The sequence below is a fragment of the Cyrtonyx montezumae genome, unplaced genomic scaffold (genome assembly GCF_038088225.1).
Source record: "Cyrtonyx montezumae isolate F1298 unplaced genomic scaffold, pur_monq_1.0 scaffold_6, whole genome shotgun sequence".
NCBI lineage: Eukaryota > Metazoa > Chordata > Aves > Galliformes > Odontophoridae > Cyrtonyx > Cyrtonyx montezumae.
Genome location: NW_027072067.1, coordinates 7,359,931 through 7,379,604, shown reverse-complemented (window position 1 = coordinate 7,379,604; position 19,674 = coordinate 7,359,931). Strand labels below are relative to the sequence as shown.

Genomic DNA, 19,674 nt, shown 5'->3' with positions numbered 1-19,674 from the left:
GGCCTTGCAATTCCAGAGTTTTCTGTCACCAGCTGTCTAATATAGCACTTAAACCAAACCTTGGTTTAACTTCCATCTTTTCCAAAACCTCTGCTATGCATTGTTCCAAATGTCTCTGCTTAGCCCAACTGTGTGTGCTCACATTGCTGACTCACCATGTCAAGGCTCTTGGGAATGTTTCTAAAGGTACTTTCAGCTCCAGAGAACTGGGTTATAAATGCAGAAGATTCCAGTTTCTGTCCCTGTTGACGCAGCATGGTTTGCAGAATTACAGCAAAAACCTGAATGGCTATACTTTGCTAGAAGAATTGAACTGCAATATGAAGGACACAAACAGAACTGATAGCTTTATGCAAGTATATCGGTATGAAGTGTGACAAATATGTTTGTTTCAAATCAGCAATCTTAGCTGAGAATCTCAACCAAAGGTACTGAAAACTGTAGGAATCTTTCAGGGAGTCCTGAATAACCTATACTGCAACTAATTTTGCTCTATTTTCTATTATATTCCCCTCTGGGTTCTGAATGACAGATGTACACACTGTGGGAAGTGTTGGTAACAGTCCAGACAGAAAGACTGAATTAAGTTAGAGAATGTCAAAAAATGTGAGACTCATCCAGTGGCTTTGCTAAGCAAATTAATGGTCTGAGCAAGCACCCGATTATTTCAGTTATAAAAGGTGGGTGATACTAAATCTGGAATTTGAGATCTTTGTTATTTATTAACAGACCCTGGCCCTCAGACCCAGCTATCTTTGTCAGCAGCATGGCAGATTGTCAGCTCTAGTAATCACATACATGAAATGCATGTTTTGCTCATAATGCCAGAACCCTCTAAAATTGCGACTGCAGGCAAGTGATAGCATTTATCATTCCCTAATCTTCAGCATAAATCAGGAATTCAGCTTTCAACCACATGAGATATAAGAGGGAGTTAAAAGCCAAAATACAAGGAGGACTATGTATCACAATTTCTGATTAGCTGAAAGTGGAGGACAAGTGGAATGAAAATTCATTCTTCTGGATTACAGTTTTTTGTGCAGTCCAGTTCCCTCTCATAATTTAGCCTAACATTAATGTTCCCTTTATCTTCCCTCTGGGTTGTTGAGAAGATGCAGAGCTTGTCTGTCAAGTTTGGTCTTGTTTTAAGACTATTATCTAAAAAAAATTGGGAAGCTATAAAATAGAACTTTAATCCTTTCAAATACAACCAAAATACTGTAAGAGTGCACAGCTGTGTATTGGGTTTTTTTTCACACCTAGGAGGCTGCCCAGCAGTGTCTTGTTGCACACTGCAAGCACTCAGTAGGGATGGGATTTTTGGAAGCATTCATCTTTGTCCTGTGCTCCCACCAACATTAATGAGAGTTTTCCCATTCAGTGCACTGGGCTTGCTCTTGCTGGAAATCCTGCTCCCCACAACAACTGTATGGTAAAGAAATTGCCAGGAAGGATTTTTCTGCAGCTAACTCTATTTTTCTAATTATGCTGTGGTGCCAGGCAGTGGGGCAGGTGAGAGAGGGAGCAGTTAGGGGAGCTGGATGTAAAGGAGCGAGCACCTGAGTGTGCACTGCCATTAGCCAGACCTGTGCATGTTGCAATCTGCAGGATCTGAACTTGGTAACTAGGCATGGGAAGTTATTGCTGAAAAATGCTTTCCAACTTTTAGCCCCTCTAAATCGGGCATGTACTGCAGCTGTGATTGTTTCAGTGTTAGATAGAATCCAACAATAAAGAAGAAAAACGTTAATCATTTTTGTATTTAAAGAGCATCCCTAGTTCTAAAACCCAGAAGCTTCTGAATGCAAAAATCAGGAACACTTCTGTAGCTGTGCCAAAAAAGACAGTGAAAAACAACTGGAAAATAGTAAGTGCAATTCCAAGGGCACCGTTAAGTTCTGGGCGTCAAGAAACAGGCTGTGCTGCTGATGCTGTAATATCACTTGATTGCTGGTGCCAGGAGTATCAGGGCAGCCTCACCCAGTGCTGTTCTGCTCCAAGCTGGTCTCCTAGACTCTCTGGAGTCTATGGTAATTTTCAGCAGCTCCAGACACAAGCAAGCTTTATTCCGGTGTGTGTGTGCCATTAGAGAAGTTCTTTCTGATGGGAGTTGTGAAGCAGCTGAATACAGAAATACATGGTTTGGGTTACTACAAACCAGCGATATGTGCTGAGATTGTTTCAGGCCAAATTCAACTGGTGAGTACATGTGGTTAGTAATTTTTTGCATCACTACAGGTCTGCTGTCCTCCTGGATGAGCAACGGTGCCCTGCTGGCGCTGCGCTCACCAGGCAGCGAGCATCAGGAGGTTGGAGCCATCCCCAGGCACAACCCAGAGCTGTGGGCTGCCATGCCTCACTGCCTACCATGGCCCCATCACAGACAGGACCAGAGCCTGTGCATGCACATCAAGGCCAAGGTCAGCCAGAGCTATTAAATCTCCAGAACTTCGTGCCTATATTCAGAAAAATTATAGAGGCTAAATTGTTTGGTAGCCTATTTTATTAGTCTCTTTTCTGACAATGAGCTAGTGCTTACTACCTTTTAAAAGTTTCATCTGCAAGAATTAGTGTTTTGGAATACTTCTTGTAGCAGGTTAATAGTTTAGTTAAAGGAAAACATATTTGAATGAAGCAGAATAAACTATCTCCTCTAGAGGACAGCTGAATTCTGGCAGTGATGTGGTGATGTCATTGTGTGAGAACTGGAAGAGATTCAGCAAAGTTCAGTGGCTGCAGCTGCCTGAGGCCAGGGATGCTCACAAAGGGCTGAGCATCATAAGCATGGGCTTTACAGAATAGCTCAGAAAAACTCCTAAACTCCATGTTTTTCAAATGCCCAAGTTTCACCTCACCTTTATTAAAGCCTTCCCTAAAGAATACAACACTAAACACTTCAGTTTGTTATGACTATTGCATGACCCACTTTAGAAACACCTCCTGGTTTCTGGTAGCTTTGCTTGGTATGTGCTGTAACACTATCAGGCATGTTTGGCACATCTATATGCTCTGGAGCTGAAAATGAAAGCTGAGATGCTACTGATTCAGAGGATGGAGATGCGCTGCAAAGTTAGTGCATCTATGTATGCCTCCAACAAGAAATGCTGAATAAAATCCACCTTGATGTGCTCTTGAATTGCAAAACCCTTCTAACGTAGCCCGTGGCCATGATTTATAAGAGTGACTCATAATATTACATTATACTTAATATGATGTAACGCTGATGCAAGATGCCATTCGTGGAATTTCAATGTCACAGAGAAAAAGAGAGGAGAGAGCAATCTGGTCATGTACCATGTCATGCTGTTGAAATGAAAATGATACGGCCAAAGTACGTAGAACATTTCAGTACCTGCTTTGCTATTTTAGCAGAATAAACTGGGAGAATAACATTTTTATTTCCTGGAGCATAAACATCCCTCAGACGTACATTATTGTGTTACTTACAGTAATTCAATTACCTTTGTACTTGAGAAGACAAATTTGCTAACAGACAATTCAGTCTTGCAATTATGACCCCTCACATGGAAGTTTGCAGGGCAAATCAGGATTATGCCTTTAAATTAATTCAAGCTTTATCTCCCTTTTCTGACCCAGCTGTTATGAATTCTCCTCTTGTTCTCCCTGTCCTGCTTACTTCTTCCTGCAGTGAATCAGCATTTCAGGAAATACTAATTCAAAGAGGAAAGACACCCTGGACTCTGTTTCTGGAGGTCAGAAATAGTTGTTCTCCAATAGGTTTGACAAATGAAGCAAGGCTTCTCAAGCTACTTGGAGTCGGTTTAGTAGGGTGTATGCAACCTCTGATTTGAACTCTGCCCCTTCCCCTCTGAGTAGATGAGGAAGTTCGGAGCCCTGTGGATGTGCTACACAGCAGAGGCCAGCTAGTCTGGGGAGAGACAAGAGAAATGGAGAGTCAGAGCCCTCTCTGGTTTCTAATAGCACGGAAAACTTAACTACTTCATCCTGCAGCAGAGGGAGGAATCATGGGTGCTAATTCTGCAGGAACCAGTGACACCAGAGAGACATCTGCCTGGGTAAAACAAGACTATAAGGTGAAAAGTCTTGAATGCAGGTCTTCAAAGAGATCGCTTCTGGTAACTCTGTGTGACTTTGCACCATGCAGCCATACCTGTGCCTAGTTTTCCTGGCAAGCCCAGCAGTCATGTCTGCTGCAGTGCAAAGTCTGTTGTCCCTTGCTTGCTGAGGTGGGGCACATGAATGGACTGGTGACACTTAAGAAGACAACCATGTATTACACATGTTGGATGCACTAGAGCACATCCTGAGTCACCTGCATCTAGTGGTAGTGGTTACGGCACTGAGCTTCATGAAGTTCAAGAAGCGTCTGGACAGAGCTCTCAGCCTGACTTTTGGATAGTCCTGTGTAGAGATGGGAGTTGGACTCAGTGATCCTTACATGATGTTCCCACCTCTGAATATGATTCACAGGTTGGTCATAAGCACACAGCAGAGTGGGGCACAGCACGCAGTGCAGTTTCACACTGCAAGAACAAAGATGTAGAAGAGGCTGACTTTTGAACACAGTAGCAGTGCCTATAGGTGAACAAATCAATGAGAACTGAACACCCAGTTTATTTTTGGAAGCCCAGTAGGTGCCAGTCTGTCTCCTAGGTGCATATATATCATCAAAAACCTCGCCATGGGCAAGTAAAACTAGACAAGAATTTATAGCCCATAGGAAAGCCACCAAGAATAGATTGTGTGGAGGCTGATAAGATCCATATTGCTCCAAAAGAAAGAGTTCCACCTCAAAACAAGACCGTCTTTGTTGGGAAAGGGTTAGGTTGTGAGACCTGGCTTGCCAAATATCTGTAATGGCCTCTCTCTGCCAATTGTCTCTAAATACTGTGATCTTCACATAAGTGAAAAGCCTGAAAGGAATCTCTCTAGCAAAAACATCATTTATTCATTCTCTACAGGTTGGTGGTGTAACGTGCCTCTCCTCAGTCATGTTACTCCTTCTTTTCCCTGAAGATTTCCAGCAGAGATTTGTTCAAACAAAGATCAGTAATTTTGCTCTGTAAGGGATGCAGGAAGAAGCGTAGAAATATCTCCAGATCAGAACAGTTCCTGAGCCTGCTGGAGAAATGGCAGATCGCCAGAGATAGCACAGCCACTGTTCTCCCAGATAACAATATGCAGAGCTGAATCTTCCAGGCATATTCTTTTAGGAAAGAGAACTGTGCACACCTATGTGAGAAGCAAGGAGCTCGTGTCTCCTGGGAGGCTGCTGGATGCTTTTGCACTGACCAGTTCCTCCTCTGCCCTGATTCCATGCCTAGGTGATAATGAAGCTAAAAACGCAATGAAGTACTGAAACTAACATGTGGTTGGTTTTTTTTTGTTGTTGTTTTGGCTTTTTTTTTTTTTTTGCTATATCTTTGGGCTTTACGTTTGAACCAATTTTAAAGATAGCAGCTCATTCCATTTGTATGTTCAGTCCTTATAGGTTGGTGTGTCACATCCTGCAAATGTTTTACTGCTGTCACCTACTGAGTAAAAGCAGCCCTTTCAGGAAAATAGTTCTCCCACTGAAGTTTAGGGGGTCTTGATGTTCCACTAGGCTCCTCCATACACATCTTTATTCCATCAGAAGCCAAGTAATACATTCACTGAATTCCAGGTCATTTGATTCACCAATATTAATCGTCAGCCCTGGAGTTATGCTCAGTATTCACTGTTAAGGCTGCTGATGGTTTGAAGTACCATGTTTGCCATAGAGAGCGAGAACTCAGCACAAGGGATACTGGGTAGTGTAAGAAAGATAGAATCATTAAGGCTGGAAAAGACCACTATGACCATCCAGTTCAACCATCAACCCATCACCAGCATGCCCACTAAACCATGTCTCTCGGTACCGCATCTACAAGTTTCTCAAAATCCTCCAGGGACAGAGGACATAATCTGACCTATAAAATTACTACAGTCACACTACCCAAGAAAGAACAGTTCCAATCCGTTTGTGTTAGAAATGGCTTATCTTCAATACCATCCGCTTTGCTCCAGCATATGCACCGAAGTGGAGATATCTCACAGCCTACAGGTAATTACCACAACAAAAATAGTATCCACAGATTAATTGCTGCTCCTAACTTCCTTCTCCCATTTGCTTCTAAGTCACACTAAGATAATGCTAAAATGAGGATTAATGCACAGAACTGCAAGCAGCATAGAAAGTAAAACAGAGCTAGGAAAGCAGGAGGCTGTGGAAGATGGGATCAGCGAGATGATCACTCCTGTGCTGGGCCAGGGCTGGATGAGGGCACACAGCAAGAGGTAAAGGCAGCAAAGCCAGGGCAGGCAGGGCATATGCATGTGGGGCTGCTGGGTTCCTGCCTTCCCCAGTGCTGCTTCTGTGAGAGCTGCTGGCAGCCACCCCCTCCCAAAGCATGGGGAAGGGGAGGAATGCCGTGCAAAACACTAACTGAATGTGTGCAACAGTGAGGCTGTGGCCATTGTGCTCAAGTGTTTTTCTCTTTTAGAGGTAGTCCTTTCACAAAGAGCTAGGTTTAAGCAGTTGGGTTGAAAATGATCCTTTTTTAAATGAGTGAGAAGTTCATGTCTGAACCTGACGGGAATCCCATTCACCCACACAGTAGCAGGCGAGTTTTTTAGCGCAAGAACCATCTGACTTTCCAGTTAAAATGTCTGTTTGCTTTTGCTTTTTACAACTACAGAAAGCAACATTCAGATAAATGTTTGGCAGACAGATGGCCCTACCAGCTCATGTCCCCTGCAGAGGGGCCCGTGTGCCCACTATGCCATGACCTGGGCACTGGAGCACACTGCAGCACGTGGCACAGTGCAGGACACAGCCGGGCCCCTCAGGCCGAGTCCCAGGGGTGCAGGGGGACCTACCTTGCGCCCGGCCTCGTTGTTGTGCAGATTCATCAGTGTCCGTGCGTTCTGCTTAATCTCCCGGGCATCCACAAACACTTTGGCGAATCCTATTCCGTATCTGATGTCGGCAGAGCAGCCGCCCCATTTCCATCCCTCCTCCTTGTGGTACTGTCCCTGTTTCTCTTTGTCACAGCCGCAGTCGCTTAGGTTTCCCTGCGTGCAGGCAGCCGTGATGGCGTGGGCTACTCCGGCAGCGATGATGGCATAGGTGAACGCTGCTTCTCTGCTACCTGAAATGACAACAGTGCCATAAGTGCATGGCACAACATGGGGACATGAGTCAGAAGAGACAGGCAAGTTCCTGCAGTGCAAACATCAGCCAGCTATTATTAGAGCACTGCAAATCTGCACGCATAAGCAGGTCTCTGCTATTCTATGTATTGATTTCTGTGGATGTTCACTGTCTGAAATGGTAGTTCTCCATAAGGCAGTAGGAGACAATGTATTATTCAGGCAACTTGTATGTACATTTACAAATGGAATTAGAAGTAGTCAAACTGAATCCTCCTTAGCAAAAGGGGAGGGAAATACACGAGCTCAAGAAGCAAATAAAAAGAAAACAGGTGCAACTGGGGAGTGAAAATGGTACAACTATATCCAACCTTTTCTAAAATCAACATAGAAATATGGCCATGTTTATTACAGAACTTGTAGTCAGGAATTACACACTGTCAAAGGATTCCCCAAAGTAAATCATAAAATGTTGAACTGTAACTGTGGACTTGGCAGATGAGGCTTTCTAGAGCTAGTGGTGTTTTATGAAGATCTGAACATGGAACAGAAACTCTTGCCTTTAAGTGTAGGTAAGCAATGCTCTGAGTGCTTCTGTGTAGCCACAAGGAGAGGCCGGGGGCAGCACAGACAGAAGCCACAGGGACCAACTGTGGTATCATCTTTCTCCTTCTGTTCCACCTTATCTTCAGCAACATCCTCACTATTTTAAGTAGAGCATAATGAAAAATGCACTGGTAAACAAGGAGAGTACAACGAGTAGTTAAGGTTTCTCTGCTCAGAAGCCCCTCCTCAAAGGGGCAATGCACAACACCAGGTTTCCATTTCACAGAACTGCAAGAGTGGGACTGCATCAGAAAATGGTTCTGAGTTGAAATTTGCACTTGGTTCTGTTCTTCCTTTGAGTGGATGATTTCTAACCTAGCAAAAGTTCTTTTCAAGATGAAGAATGAAAAACTACTGGGAGATTATTTAAAACCTCACTGTTGTAAAGTTGAAGCTGTTCTGCTTCATAGTGGGATACAAAACATGATGCAGAGGATATGAAGCTAGCACAGTCGGGATGGGAATGCATTTTCAAGATTGATCATAAAATATTTTACATAAATCAATCCATTTTATAAGTTTGTTCTCTTTGGGGAGAAAAAAATGTAGCAGCTTTTCAAAACTAGCAGTTAGGAGATGAGCAGGTAAACAAAGAAAGTGCCTGGAGGAACTGAGCCAGGTAGGAAGCACCTCAGCACTTGTGCAGTATTGATGGAGTGGCTCATGGATGAACAGGCTCATCACATCTGCATCGGACTGCCTGCTTTCCATAAACCACTCACCTTTTTAAGCTTTTTCTCTAGCTCCTAGAAGCATCAGCATATAGGTTGAGTGTAGACATAGTTCACTCTGAACCTTGTCTGTCATGCTGTTTTAGCGTAACACGATTTTTGTTACCAAATGGGACAAATGTGAGAAAATGTGTCTTCCTGCCAATTTTAGATTACAAATACTAGTGCTGGACTTCTAATTTTGGCAGAGGATCTCAATGGAAAGCACCACTTTAGCAGGCTCCTTACAGCTCTCTGTTATCCTGGGGATGCTGACAAGGGAGGTCTTGCTCCAGCCTAATCTCAGCACACACAGAGGTTGGAAGGCACAACCTCATCCATTCTGGATTCCCAAAGATGAACAGTTCTGTAAGTGATCCAATACAATCTGTAGAAGACAGAACTTTGCAGGAATAATTGGACCCTTCTTTATTTCCTTTCTGGTTTATTTTCAGCCTAAATGTTCTGTGTGCATCTGTGCCTCGATTTTCATCTTAAAATTCAGTAAAAAATTCCAGATCTTATTGTGAGCTTTGATACCAACACAAGACTGAGCTTCTCAGATTCTCTTGTATATATTTTAGCTGAAGATAATGGTGTCTGTCTCATCACAAAATACTAAATAGAAGGGTAGAGCACTCCTGTTTCAGGAGGATGAAGAAAGCTAGCAAAGCAGGAGATAAAGTGCAAATGTATGCTTCTGCCAAGCTGTTGCAGGGGATGGGAGGAAAACACAGGATAAGGAAAGGGTAAAGGGAACAGAACTGACAACAATGCACCATGTGCTGTGAGACATTCAGCCCACATTGGCCAATGACCAGAACAAGCACAACAGTTCTTCCCTAGTAAAAACAGATCTTAGCCAGTGGGCTGATGGCAATGTCAAGGATTTCTCTCTTTTATGTAACTGAAAGGGTGCAGGAAAACCCTAATGTGCAGTCATTACCTTCTCTAGCTGGCTGGAAAGGTCAGACAGTAGCAGGAAAAGTACACTGTATGTTTTCAGTAGTGAGATCAGGAAAGACCTTTTGGAAGTAGTTTAAATAAAATGCTCCTTGTTGGCATGAACAGCTACAACTCTCTTCAACAATCGCCTGACCCATTAGCTAGCAGCATTGGGTGGAGACCCAAGAATTAATTCATCCTACAGTCAATTCCCATTAAGTTCATTCTTCAACTTATTTTAAATCTAATGACTTAAAAAAGAAAAGAAATATTAGTATTTTTAAATGCATGTAACAAACAAATCAATTGATTTTAGCGGTACAAGTCATGATCACAAACACTATTAATCTATTTAAAGAGTGTTTGTGCAGGATCGGCACAACCTGAGCTGCCAGTGGGTGGTTGCAATCTTCCCCCATCCTGTGCTGTCAGCCCCACATAAATTGCTGAAAAAAGCTACAGAAAGAAAGGGAGGAAAGGAGGGCAGTCCCAAAGCTGTCTGTGAGCAAGCCATCCTTCCAGCTCCCTAATGGCTCAGCCTTTCTATTGCCTAGAACAAGCAAAGGCTGTGCGCACACCCAAGCTGAACTCAGACATGAGAAACTTCAGAGCGGGGTCTGGCAGGCTTTCAGAGGCTGTCCCATCCCTCCTGAGACTGGTGATCCCACAGAGCTTTCCAACCATGGCAGGACTGCTGGGTATAAGTGTGGCACTATTGCAAGTGATGCTGAAGCTCAGTGGGGATGTGCTGGGGCTGGCCAGGACAGAGACAGGCACCCTGAGCCCGAGGCACCACAGCCACCCATCAGCACTTGGCTGGCACAAGCTGGGTGCTGACATCTGCCTGGCTCCGTTCCCCATCCAGAGCAGTCTGAATGCATGCTTCAGTGCTGGGCATGCACAGAGGCTGTACTTCACGTGTCGGACACTAATATCCCCCTGTTCTTTCTGCCTTTTCTGGACTTACACAATGTACACATTGTGCCCACTGCAAACAAATCCCTTCTCCCTTACTGAACAGTGTGCTGCAGCTCTGTTGTTTTGTTTTGGTGTTAGCATGGCACCCATGACTTCCAGTGCTTCTGCAAATCCACTCCACAGTGCAATCCATCCTCCAAAGCACTGGAGTCTTGTCTTTAGACCCCTCACTAGATAGCATGGGACAACCCAAAGCTCTTTAATGAGATCTGCCCAGGCCACAGGCAATCAGGTGTCAGAAGGGGAAGAAGAGTATCTCAGATAAGTGAAAATGTAGATATTACCAGCACAGGTGGTTCTCCTGTCACTGAGCGGAATTATGTACAACTCATGCATACCTTGGAGCATTAATCCTGCAATGCTCACAAGCACATCTTTGCTCATGTTTACATGTTTAGTTGAACAGCAGGCACCTGTGTATTAGTTCAAAGAGAAGTCTGCATTCTGATATTAATTCAGCTAGCTTAATTTTTTTCCATGTGATCTCCAAATATTTTCAGCTTATTAAAAAAGTTCAATCATGCCAATTAAAAATGAGAAGCTGTTTTTAAGAAGAAGCAAAATAACTTGGTGTTGCATGGGAAACAGGGCCAAAGCCTTCAAGACATGGGGCAGGCTTGACTTGCAGGAAGGCAGCAAGTGTTCATCCATTGGGTACCTCTTCTGTGTGTTGCTAAACAGCTTGGCCCTGATCGTAAATTGACTGAGCTGTGAAATAAAAAAGACAAATTTCTGTTTATCTCACTGGAAAACATGGGATGTATTTTCTGCTATTTAAAGCCAAAGGGTCAAAGAGGGAGTTATCTGCAGTGACATGAGCTGAAATATGACTGTGAAAATATAAAGATGGAAAATACAACACACCTTGCCAATTATGTGCCATAGCTAACATTACTTCACCTCTCTCTATGGAGGACATAATTCATAATGAGTAAAAACTAAGAACAGAACTCATCCTCTGCCTGCTTTGGGGTGTGCCTCCTCCTTTCTTGATAGACGATGTATGGTCTTAGAGATTTGGTTGTTTTTTCAAAATCTTTCTTTAACCCAACATTTGTGAGTGATACAAATAGTAACTTAAAATTGTTGAAATATCACCTTTTTTTTTTCTTCCTCCTCTCAATTGCTCAATGTTTTGAGTGGTTTGGTGACCTTAAAATATTGAAAGAAAAATGACAGTTCCCTATAAATTGGCAGAATGCTCTCTGAAAAGATTAGTGCCCGTACATTAAATAACTAGAACTGCTTTAAAAGACATTTCAGTCTTTGAGGGGGTTAGTTAGTGCCCACTTTCACAAGTTTGTTTCACCAACACAGGAGATTCTTAGAGCAAAGGCAGCCCAGAGACAGTATCTACTTTTTAAAATATCATCTTTAAGCTTGTAAAGTTACTACTCAGGGTACGTGCATTACCAAAATCACAGTCAGGATCTTGGGGTTCAAACAGCAGTTTCCCCTTTTCGAACAGCTTTGATCCTTCCACACCACTAAGTCCTTTTGGAAAAGCCCACGTACTGACCCTGCAGGAAGAGAGAGTCTTCTGCCTTTCTAAGGAAATGTAATCTTTTTGTTTCTCTGAAACATGTACTCACAAGACACGTCTGAAGGCAGGTATGAAAACCTTCTGATGGGAATTCCAACTACAGTGACCTTGGGGCAATGTTTTATCTTACCGTGACAGTCCCTGCTTAGAAAGATTGACTTTTTGGCATAGAGCAGTGTGCTGGGGTTTGGATGCTCAGGCCATTTTTCAGCATGGCCTTTGTTTTGCCTGCAAATAACTGTTCACGTGCAAGATATTGACATTAGGAACTTGTTTCAGGGGTTGGAAACTTAGCACAGAAATGCAAATCCTGGCCCTGCTTGATTAGGTAAAAAGATTCCTGATAATTACAATATTTGTTTTCTTTGTATCTCAGAGCTTTCATGCATCTCAGGGTTAGCCACTGGTTCTGAGTTTTTCAAGCTCTCTTCAAATATTGACCTCTTTGGGTAGTGCAGCAGCACTGCCTGCTGTCCCACAGACTTGAACAGAGAATCTGTGCAGTATGAAAACAGCAAGCATTTTCATGTTGATTACCTGTGGTTGTCCCCAAGTTGTGTTATTTTGTAGCTTAAAGTGTCAGACTCTCTAAAACCCAACACAAGAGGTTATACCAATACTTAAAACAAAACAGCTCTACACAGTGACCAAGGATGAAACCATTTTTTGAACACACCTGTACTAGGATCTTATCAAAAGTTTCTATCTTTATAACAATGGCAAAATCAGGTTTGACTGTGTTATCTTTCTTTTAACCAGACAAGACCACAAAGGACAATGAGCAAGTACCTGAGTACTTGTTCTTTTTGGTCACTAGCAGAGGAGATGCTTCCTAAGTGGAAGCTGCTGAGCAAGCTCAACAGTCTGGCTTGTGGGATAGTTGCTAAACGTAGAGTTTATTAAGAAATGTTAACAGCCTTTCCAGTACTGATGTGCACATCTAGATATGTCTGCAATGACTCCTGAGCCAAGACATTGCCCACAGTGCAGGCTGGTGCTGAGCTGGACTGCTGGGCCCAGAGTTTTAAGGCCAGTTAGTTCACGTGGAGCCTTCTTTCGATTTCAGCCTTACTGATGTGAGCAACATCAGATAGGTGGAGGTATCAGGGAGTTATACTGAAAAGCTTTCCAATGTAAAAGAAACCAGAGAACTGATGGACTTTACTAAGACCGGGATGAACACCTGGTTGAAACCAGTTTTGCTGTAAGGTTCTTCAGGGACCACCTCTGTATCTTCATCCACTGGATGATTCCTTTCAGCCTCTCCCATGCAGGGCACATGAAAGCTTCCACAGGGCTGTGCCATCTTTCTTCTCATAGATCTGCACTGATATAGAGTTCTTACTTTACTCTGTCACTTTTCATGCATGCAGTCAGTTTGTATTGGAAAATTCTCGTACGAGTCTCGCTGAACAGTGACAGCAATTCTCCATTATGACCGCAGGACACAGCTTTGCCCCTTTTCCCTCCACCTGCCACGAAAAGTTTGGCTATCCTGAAGGAATTATTGAGATAGTTACTCCCTGCTTGTACCCTGGTGCACCACTGCCACAAGTGGTGAACTTACTGCTGAGCACCTGGCAGTATGCTGCAGGATGGCTGCATGCTGCAGGATGGCTGCATGCTGCAGGACGAATGATGCAGCCCTCACCTAACACCTGCTCTTCCTGGGATCCATCTGAGCCCAAAGCTGACAAGCAGATTCTGTCAAAGGCACTTCTGGTTGCCCATGTACTCTGGCTTTGAAGTGTATTTTACCTGGGCAGCGGTGCGTGGGAGTTTTCTTGTCTATCCTGCTTTAAAACCCTGGGTTTTGACTGCCGCTGTCTTTGGGAAAAGTGCTGACCGCTGTCACAAATGTACGTGGTTTCAAGTGTCTCCATAATTGAAACATTGCATCATCTCTGTGGTTATTTAAAAATTCTCTTTGTGACTTTACATTATTAATAAGATTTCTACAGAATTGTCTAGAAAAATTCCTCGTGTTAACCTTGATTGCAATTTGATAATTTCCTGTTGTAACTGGACCAAGTCTGGAGTAAACTGATGTCACTTTTACTGATCTTTCTCTTCATGTTATTGGCACTGTTGCCACCAGCTGTCGTGATAAGATACCCACAGTGTGTCAGTATGGAAGAATCTCTCTTTTGAAGGACAAACCAGATAAATGACACAAGAAACAGAGTGTATAGACTGCGTGTCAGTTGGAAGCAGGCTATAATGAGTGGGGACACTCTGTATGAAGTACAGATGAACTTAAGTGATGATTAAATAACTGTAACTCTACATCTAAATCATCACTGGAAGACAGGTTAAATGTAAATTTGTTAAAATACACATACACTTATGCTACAGAGAAGAAAAGGAAAATGTTGTTTGATGCTTTCCTTCTGCAGACTTCAAAGGGTTTCCCCAAGGCTAGTATCCCTGTTGCCATTTTTGAAATGGGAGAAGAGAAACAGAAAAGGAGGGAAGGAGTGCCAAGGTCCCTCAGCCCACGGGGCAGTGCCACTGGGAGCAATTAGGCCTCCAGAATCACCCACCAGCACGAGGGAGAGAACATCTGGGTACGTCTGCATAGCATTCATAAACTAGATCACCCAGTAAAGGTGAAAGTAACGACATCTGGTATTGAAGAGATGTGGCTCGGAGTGCCATCAGAATCATGGGCCGGGAAATAGTTCACAGGAATATGCGGTATCCACGGTAACTTATTTGCATGGACTAACACACAAATCCTATTAGCATAAGAGTTACTTAAGCACATCCTCCCAAACTGACATTAGAATTGGCGTGTTGCACGCGCTGAGCGGCGCAGCGGCAAGGAGAGCCACATTACTGTCATTCTGAAGTCATACCTAATCTTAGAGCATCAGGGCCGCCCTCGTCCCAGCGCAGCCGCCCAACGGAGCGAGTGGGATGAGGTCATGTGCCCGATTCCACCGCCAGCAGCAAGACACGGGTACCTGGTGCACCTCCACGGTAACTGCTGCAACGGTGCAGCTGGCCGGGAAACACTGCCTGCCTCTGAATGCTACAGAAGGCGCTGATGCATTAGTTGCCGCTAATTGAAATCATAATTAAAAAAAAAAAAGGAGAGAGAGAAGGGTGCAGTGCATTTGCCCTAATGGTGACCTGACTTGTTCCTGTAGTTTCAAGTATATCCTATAGGGTACGTGGTTCTCCACACTGCACATCTCTGTCTCTTGTTTAGGGTAAGGCACATGCACCTCATCTCCTGTTTGAGGGCACTAGATTTGACTTCTGGTTTTGTGGCACCTAGGGGTTACCCTTCTTAACCAGAATCAAATGTTAGCCTCCATTTCTGTACCTGGCAACCCAAAGCATACCCCTACACAGAGATCCGAAGAGAGAAATCTAGAAAGGGGATACGTTTCCTTAAAGCCATAAAAAGTTGATTGTGTCAGATATTGTAGGTCTCTACACATGCTGATAGAAAAGGAGCAGAGGAACAAGGAGACAACCTAAGCAGGAGCAGTTCATGCAGTATTTCATGGAGTTAGAGGGCCCTAGAATTTGAGGCACCATGCATGCATGTACGATTCACCACTGCAGATCTCAAACCCTTTGTGACTTTTATTGAATGTTATTTTTAAAAGTAAATGCACAAGCTGTTTAAATTTGAAGTTTTGCTTATTCCTTAAATGAGTTTTATAATTTGGATGATGTTCAACACTTGACTCCATTCTGAAACCAGCGAGGAATCTGCCCTATCCATCTTAGCATCGTAATGGATAGATAGAACGTATTAAGAGTTATCACCTCAAAGACAGATCAAAGTCTACTTCCTTCAATATTGACTTTCTTTAAAAGGACCTAAATATATCCCACTAGCTAAATAATTCAGTTTTGGGAGGGGTGGAAGAACAGAGTGCCTGTTTATACAACAGACCACAATAACTCCGCACTTTTATGATTTGCTAGAGAAGAAATCCTTCTCACATTTTGTGCTTAAGGGAATTTTACTCTTAGACTAAATGAGCCCAAACCTGTCAGCCATCCAAATGGACTCTTCACCGACATAAGTGGCAAATACTTGCATGGATCACTGACAGGAACAGTTCAGCTCAAGGAACAGAAAGCATGAGCTAATCTGAATAAATGGTCCATTTTCAGATATTTCACAATGTCGGGCAGTGTGGTTCTCACGTACCCTACTTGACTCACTGTGTTTGATTATCACAGGTGTTGAAAACTCACACCAGACTTTAAAATTTCGCTGTTTTTTTTTTCCTCTCTCTCTTTGTGTTCTTTCCTTAAGTACCTGAAGGTATTGGAAAATATGCCTATCAATGTGCACACGTGATTAAATAGCGTTCAGTTAATGCCAAGCATTCTTGGGCTTTCCCAAGCAGAGTGGCAATACTGTCTCTTTGCAAGAATGCCAGGAATGGGGTCCTAGGGCCAGGACCTGCCATTTGTCCATATACGACTAAGTGGTGCCTGGAAGCCAGTCCACTCCAGAGGGTTTCCCCATATGCCAAAAGCCACAACCGTTGTAGAACAGTTTTGGGGTTCTCACAGAACATCCGTGTTTTCCATCACACAAAGTGCTGCTTCACTGGCTCTGTGGTTTTTCTATCTACCTTCCAGATGGAGAGGAGACAAAGAGACCTCGAGGCTGGAAACCACAGATCCCAGCTTCATCTTCTGGACGTGGAACAGCATACTGTGAGTGATCGACTTTCAGTTATGGTCCTGAAAATGACTATACCTGTATTTGGAAAATACTTTCCCTCTCTCTTTGTGCTTTAAGTGCTGTGGAATCAACAAATATTGAGTAAGCTCCTCTACCCTGTCCTCTGTTCTGCAGTACAGGACCATGAGAGTTTTAGCCTTAGCTCTGCTTCCTCAGATACCCATGTTTATCATTTCTGATGCCATTTTAGTTAATAATTCCAATATATTTTGTACTGTTGCAACAACTGCAAAAGATGGAAATGGCATCTCCTAGCTGTTGACTGGAACAGTCCTTTTGCAAACACCCTGACATCAAACTGCAGCATGCCCACTTCCTGCTGGTGGGAGTCACTACAGAGTCACTATTTCACGCAGTAAAAATCTCCCATGATGAGACTGACTGCTGGACCTCTGTCCCAAGAGGTTGAAACCACAGGCACTGCAACTCTAGCCCCACTCAGAATTCAGCCTCAGACCACTGCCTTTAACCAGAACCAAGCACCATTTATGCATCCTCACGTACACAGACACAGTGTGTGCAGGTTGCCTTCTCCCAACTCCCCGTGCCCCCCAGTGCGTGCCCTCTCAGTGCCACGTGGATGGGGGCTGGCCAACAGCTAGTAGAGGGGCAACGTACCCACTTTCAGCTCCTTCCCGAAGACGGTCCTCTCTCCCAGGGCAGAGCAGTTCCAGCGCCCATTGCGGAACTGGAACTGGCACTCGTTGATGCCCATCTGGGACCCTTCCCCGATGACGATAATAGCGTCAGGCCTGCTCTGGCAGATCGCCCGCTGCCGGGGCGCGAGACCCGGGATCTTGTTGCAGATGATGCTGGCTCCCAGGGCCACCACAGAGGAAAAACCCCTGCAACGACAAAAGACCGAGGTGGCTGCGGGGACGCTCGTCCCGGAGGCAGACAAGGCACGGTGCCGCAGAGCCCGGCGCCGGCAGGTGCCCCCGGAAAGCCCCCGCCTTTCCCCCTGTCGCTTCCCTCTCCCTCGCTCTCTCCCCAGCTAAAGCAGAGATAAGGAGCGCGTGGGCTCCTGCCAAAACGGGACCCAACTTCCTCATTCGTAAATTCAAGCGCGTGCAACAGCGTTGCGTGCCCGGGCCACGCACAGGCACCGGGCTGGGAGGGTTCTAACTCTCCCGTCGAACAGTCAGAGGGAGGGGAAGAGCCCACGCTCCGTGCCCCGCGGCCGGGCGCACCTGGAGGGCAGCGCCGCGACCCGCTGCTGCCCCGCGCGTGCGGCGTTCCGTGCGTGGGAGCGGGACCGCCCCGAGCGCAGGTAGCGGCGGCTCGGGGGCGGCCGGGGCACCCCGCGCCGGGCACGGAAGGAGCCGGGCCCCTCCGCTCAGCGCCCGGCCGCCGCTTCACCCCGAGCGGGCTGCGCCCCGAGGGTCGCTCAGAGGCGCGGGGGCTCTACCTGTCTCTTACAAAATCATCGTGATCACCGCCACCGGGTTTTTTGAGACTTCCCGAGTTAAATAGTAACAGGTCTGGGCAGGTTGGGCTGAGAGCGAGAGGGAGCGCAATTGTTATAAAAGGCGAAAAAAAAAAAAAAAAAGAAAAAAAAAGTTACTTACCCGATCTTGATATACACAATCCCCAGGCTCAGGAAGATGTGGAAAATCCAGCGCCTTGTTTTCCTGTTCATATTCCTTGCTTGCCGTGTCTCAGCCCAACATGCGAAATGATGCCCGCGGCGCTGCTGGGCCGGGTCGCTCCCCGCTCCGGGCCGGGTCACGGCAGCGCGCCCGAGCGGGGCAGCTCCCGCCGCACCCCGCACCGCCCGCCGCTGCCTGCCGGGGTCTGCCCGGGGCCGCCGAGCATGGCCCCGCGGGGCTCCGCTCTGCCCCTCTCTCGCCGCCTTTCCCTCGCTCCCGGATTTGTATGCTTGTCACACGCAGCGCTTTATTGCCGGCGATGTACGCGGCTGCGGGATCCTCCTGAGCGCCGGTGGCTCCGGGCTCTCCCCCCAGGTTCAATGTTAACTATCTCCTTGTCTCTCTCTTTTTTTTCTTTTCCTCCCTTTCTCTCTTCTTCAGCTACTTGGGCGTGTTCTCCAAAGGAGGGAGTTGTCCAGCCGGGGGGGAAGAAAGGCGGGGGAGGTGGGAAGAAGGGTAACGAGAAATGGCAAACAGATCACCTGCTTGCCAGGAGGCTCACAGCGATCCTCCTCGGGCGGAGGGCACGGCTCCTCCGAAGGGCACGGCCCGGGGGAAGACGGCGGGGACGCGGCGGGGTGGCACCGGGGGGCTCCCCGTGGGCTGCCCCGGCGGTGCGCCCTGCTGGCCGCGGGGCGCCGGGCGGCATGGGGCCGCCGTGCCGGGCCCGCACCGCACCGCACCCGCTGCTGCTGCCGGCACGGGGCAGGATCTGAAGTTGACCCGCGGCGGCCGCCCGCTCCGGGGCCGCTCAGCACCTCGGGCCGGTTTTATGCTCTCGCAGCGGCCCCACGCTCCTCCCCTCGCTCTGCCTCCACGCGCGTAACTCGCCGCTCCTCTCCGTCCCGGCTGCCCGGCCGAAGTGGAGCGGCGCGGGGCGAGCCCCGGGCACTCGCAGCATCCCCGCACCGGGCGGCGGCCGCACTCTGCCTGCAGCGGGCGAGAACGGTGCCCTTTGCCAACTGCGCGCCCCGTCCGTGCACCTGGAGCGCCTTTCCCACTCCGTCCGTCGGTTCCGCTGATGACAGCGATGGGGACGGCCCCGGCGACGCGGCGGAGCGGGGAGCGCCGCGTGTCCGCGGGATGCCCCGGCCCCACGGGACGCTTCTCGTTGCTGGAATTTGCGCGGATGTGGCGGCTATTTTATTATCCACTTAAAATATTTCTAACAGGGAGGTTACCTACACGATAACAGGGGTGTGGTGCTGGAATTGTTCTGCTGATAGTGTTTTTCTGAAAACAAAACAAAAAGTAACAAAACGTTCCCGGGATCCGCGCTGGAAAGCCGCGCTGACAGCCCCGCGGGACGCCCCAAAAGCCAGGACGGCGGCGGGGCGGCAGAACGAGGGCTGCGGGCGAGGTTGCTCC

General features: G+C 46.4%; 1 protein-coding gene across 1 annotated transcript in view; it reads right to left on the bottom strand.

Moving 5' to 3' along the window:
• The window catches only part of WNT7A (Wnt family member 7A), a 31,748-nt gene extending 13,015 nt beyond the window's left edge, over positions 1 to 18,733 (bottom strand). Inside the window, exons 1-3 of the mRNA XM_065749820.1 lie at positions 18,226 to 18,733; positions 17,276 to 17,502; positions 6,883 to 7,154 (exon numbers count right to left, since the gene is read on the bottom strand). Of these exons, the coding sequence (XP_065605892.1) occupies positions 6,883 to 7,154; positions 17,276 to 17,502; positions 18,226 to 18,296 (570 nt within the window). The 5' untranslated portion in view covers positions 18,297 to 18,733. The remainder of the gene's footprint in view (positions 1 to 6,882; positions 7,155 to 17,275; positions 17,503 to 18,225) is intronic.
• Between the last annotated feature and the right edge of the window lie 941 nt (positions 18,734 to 19,674).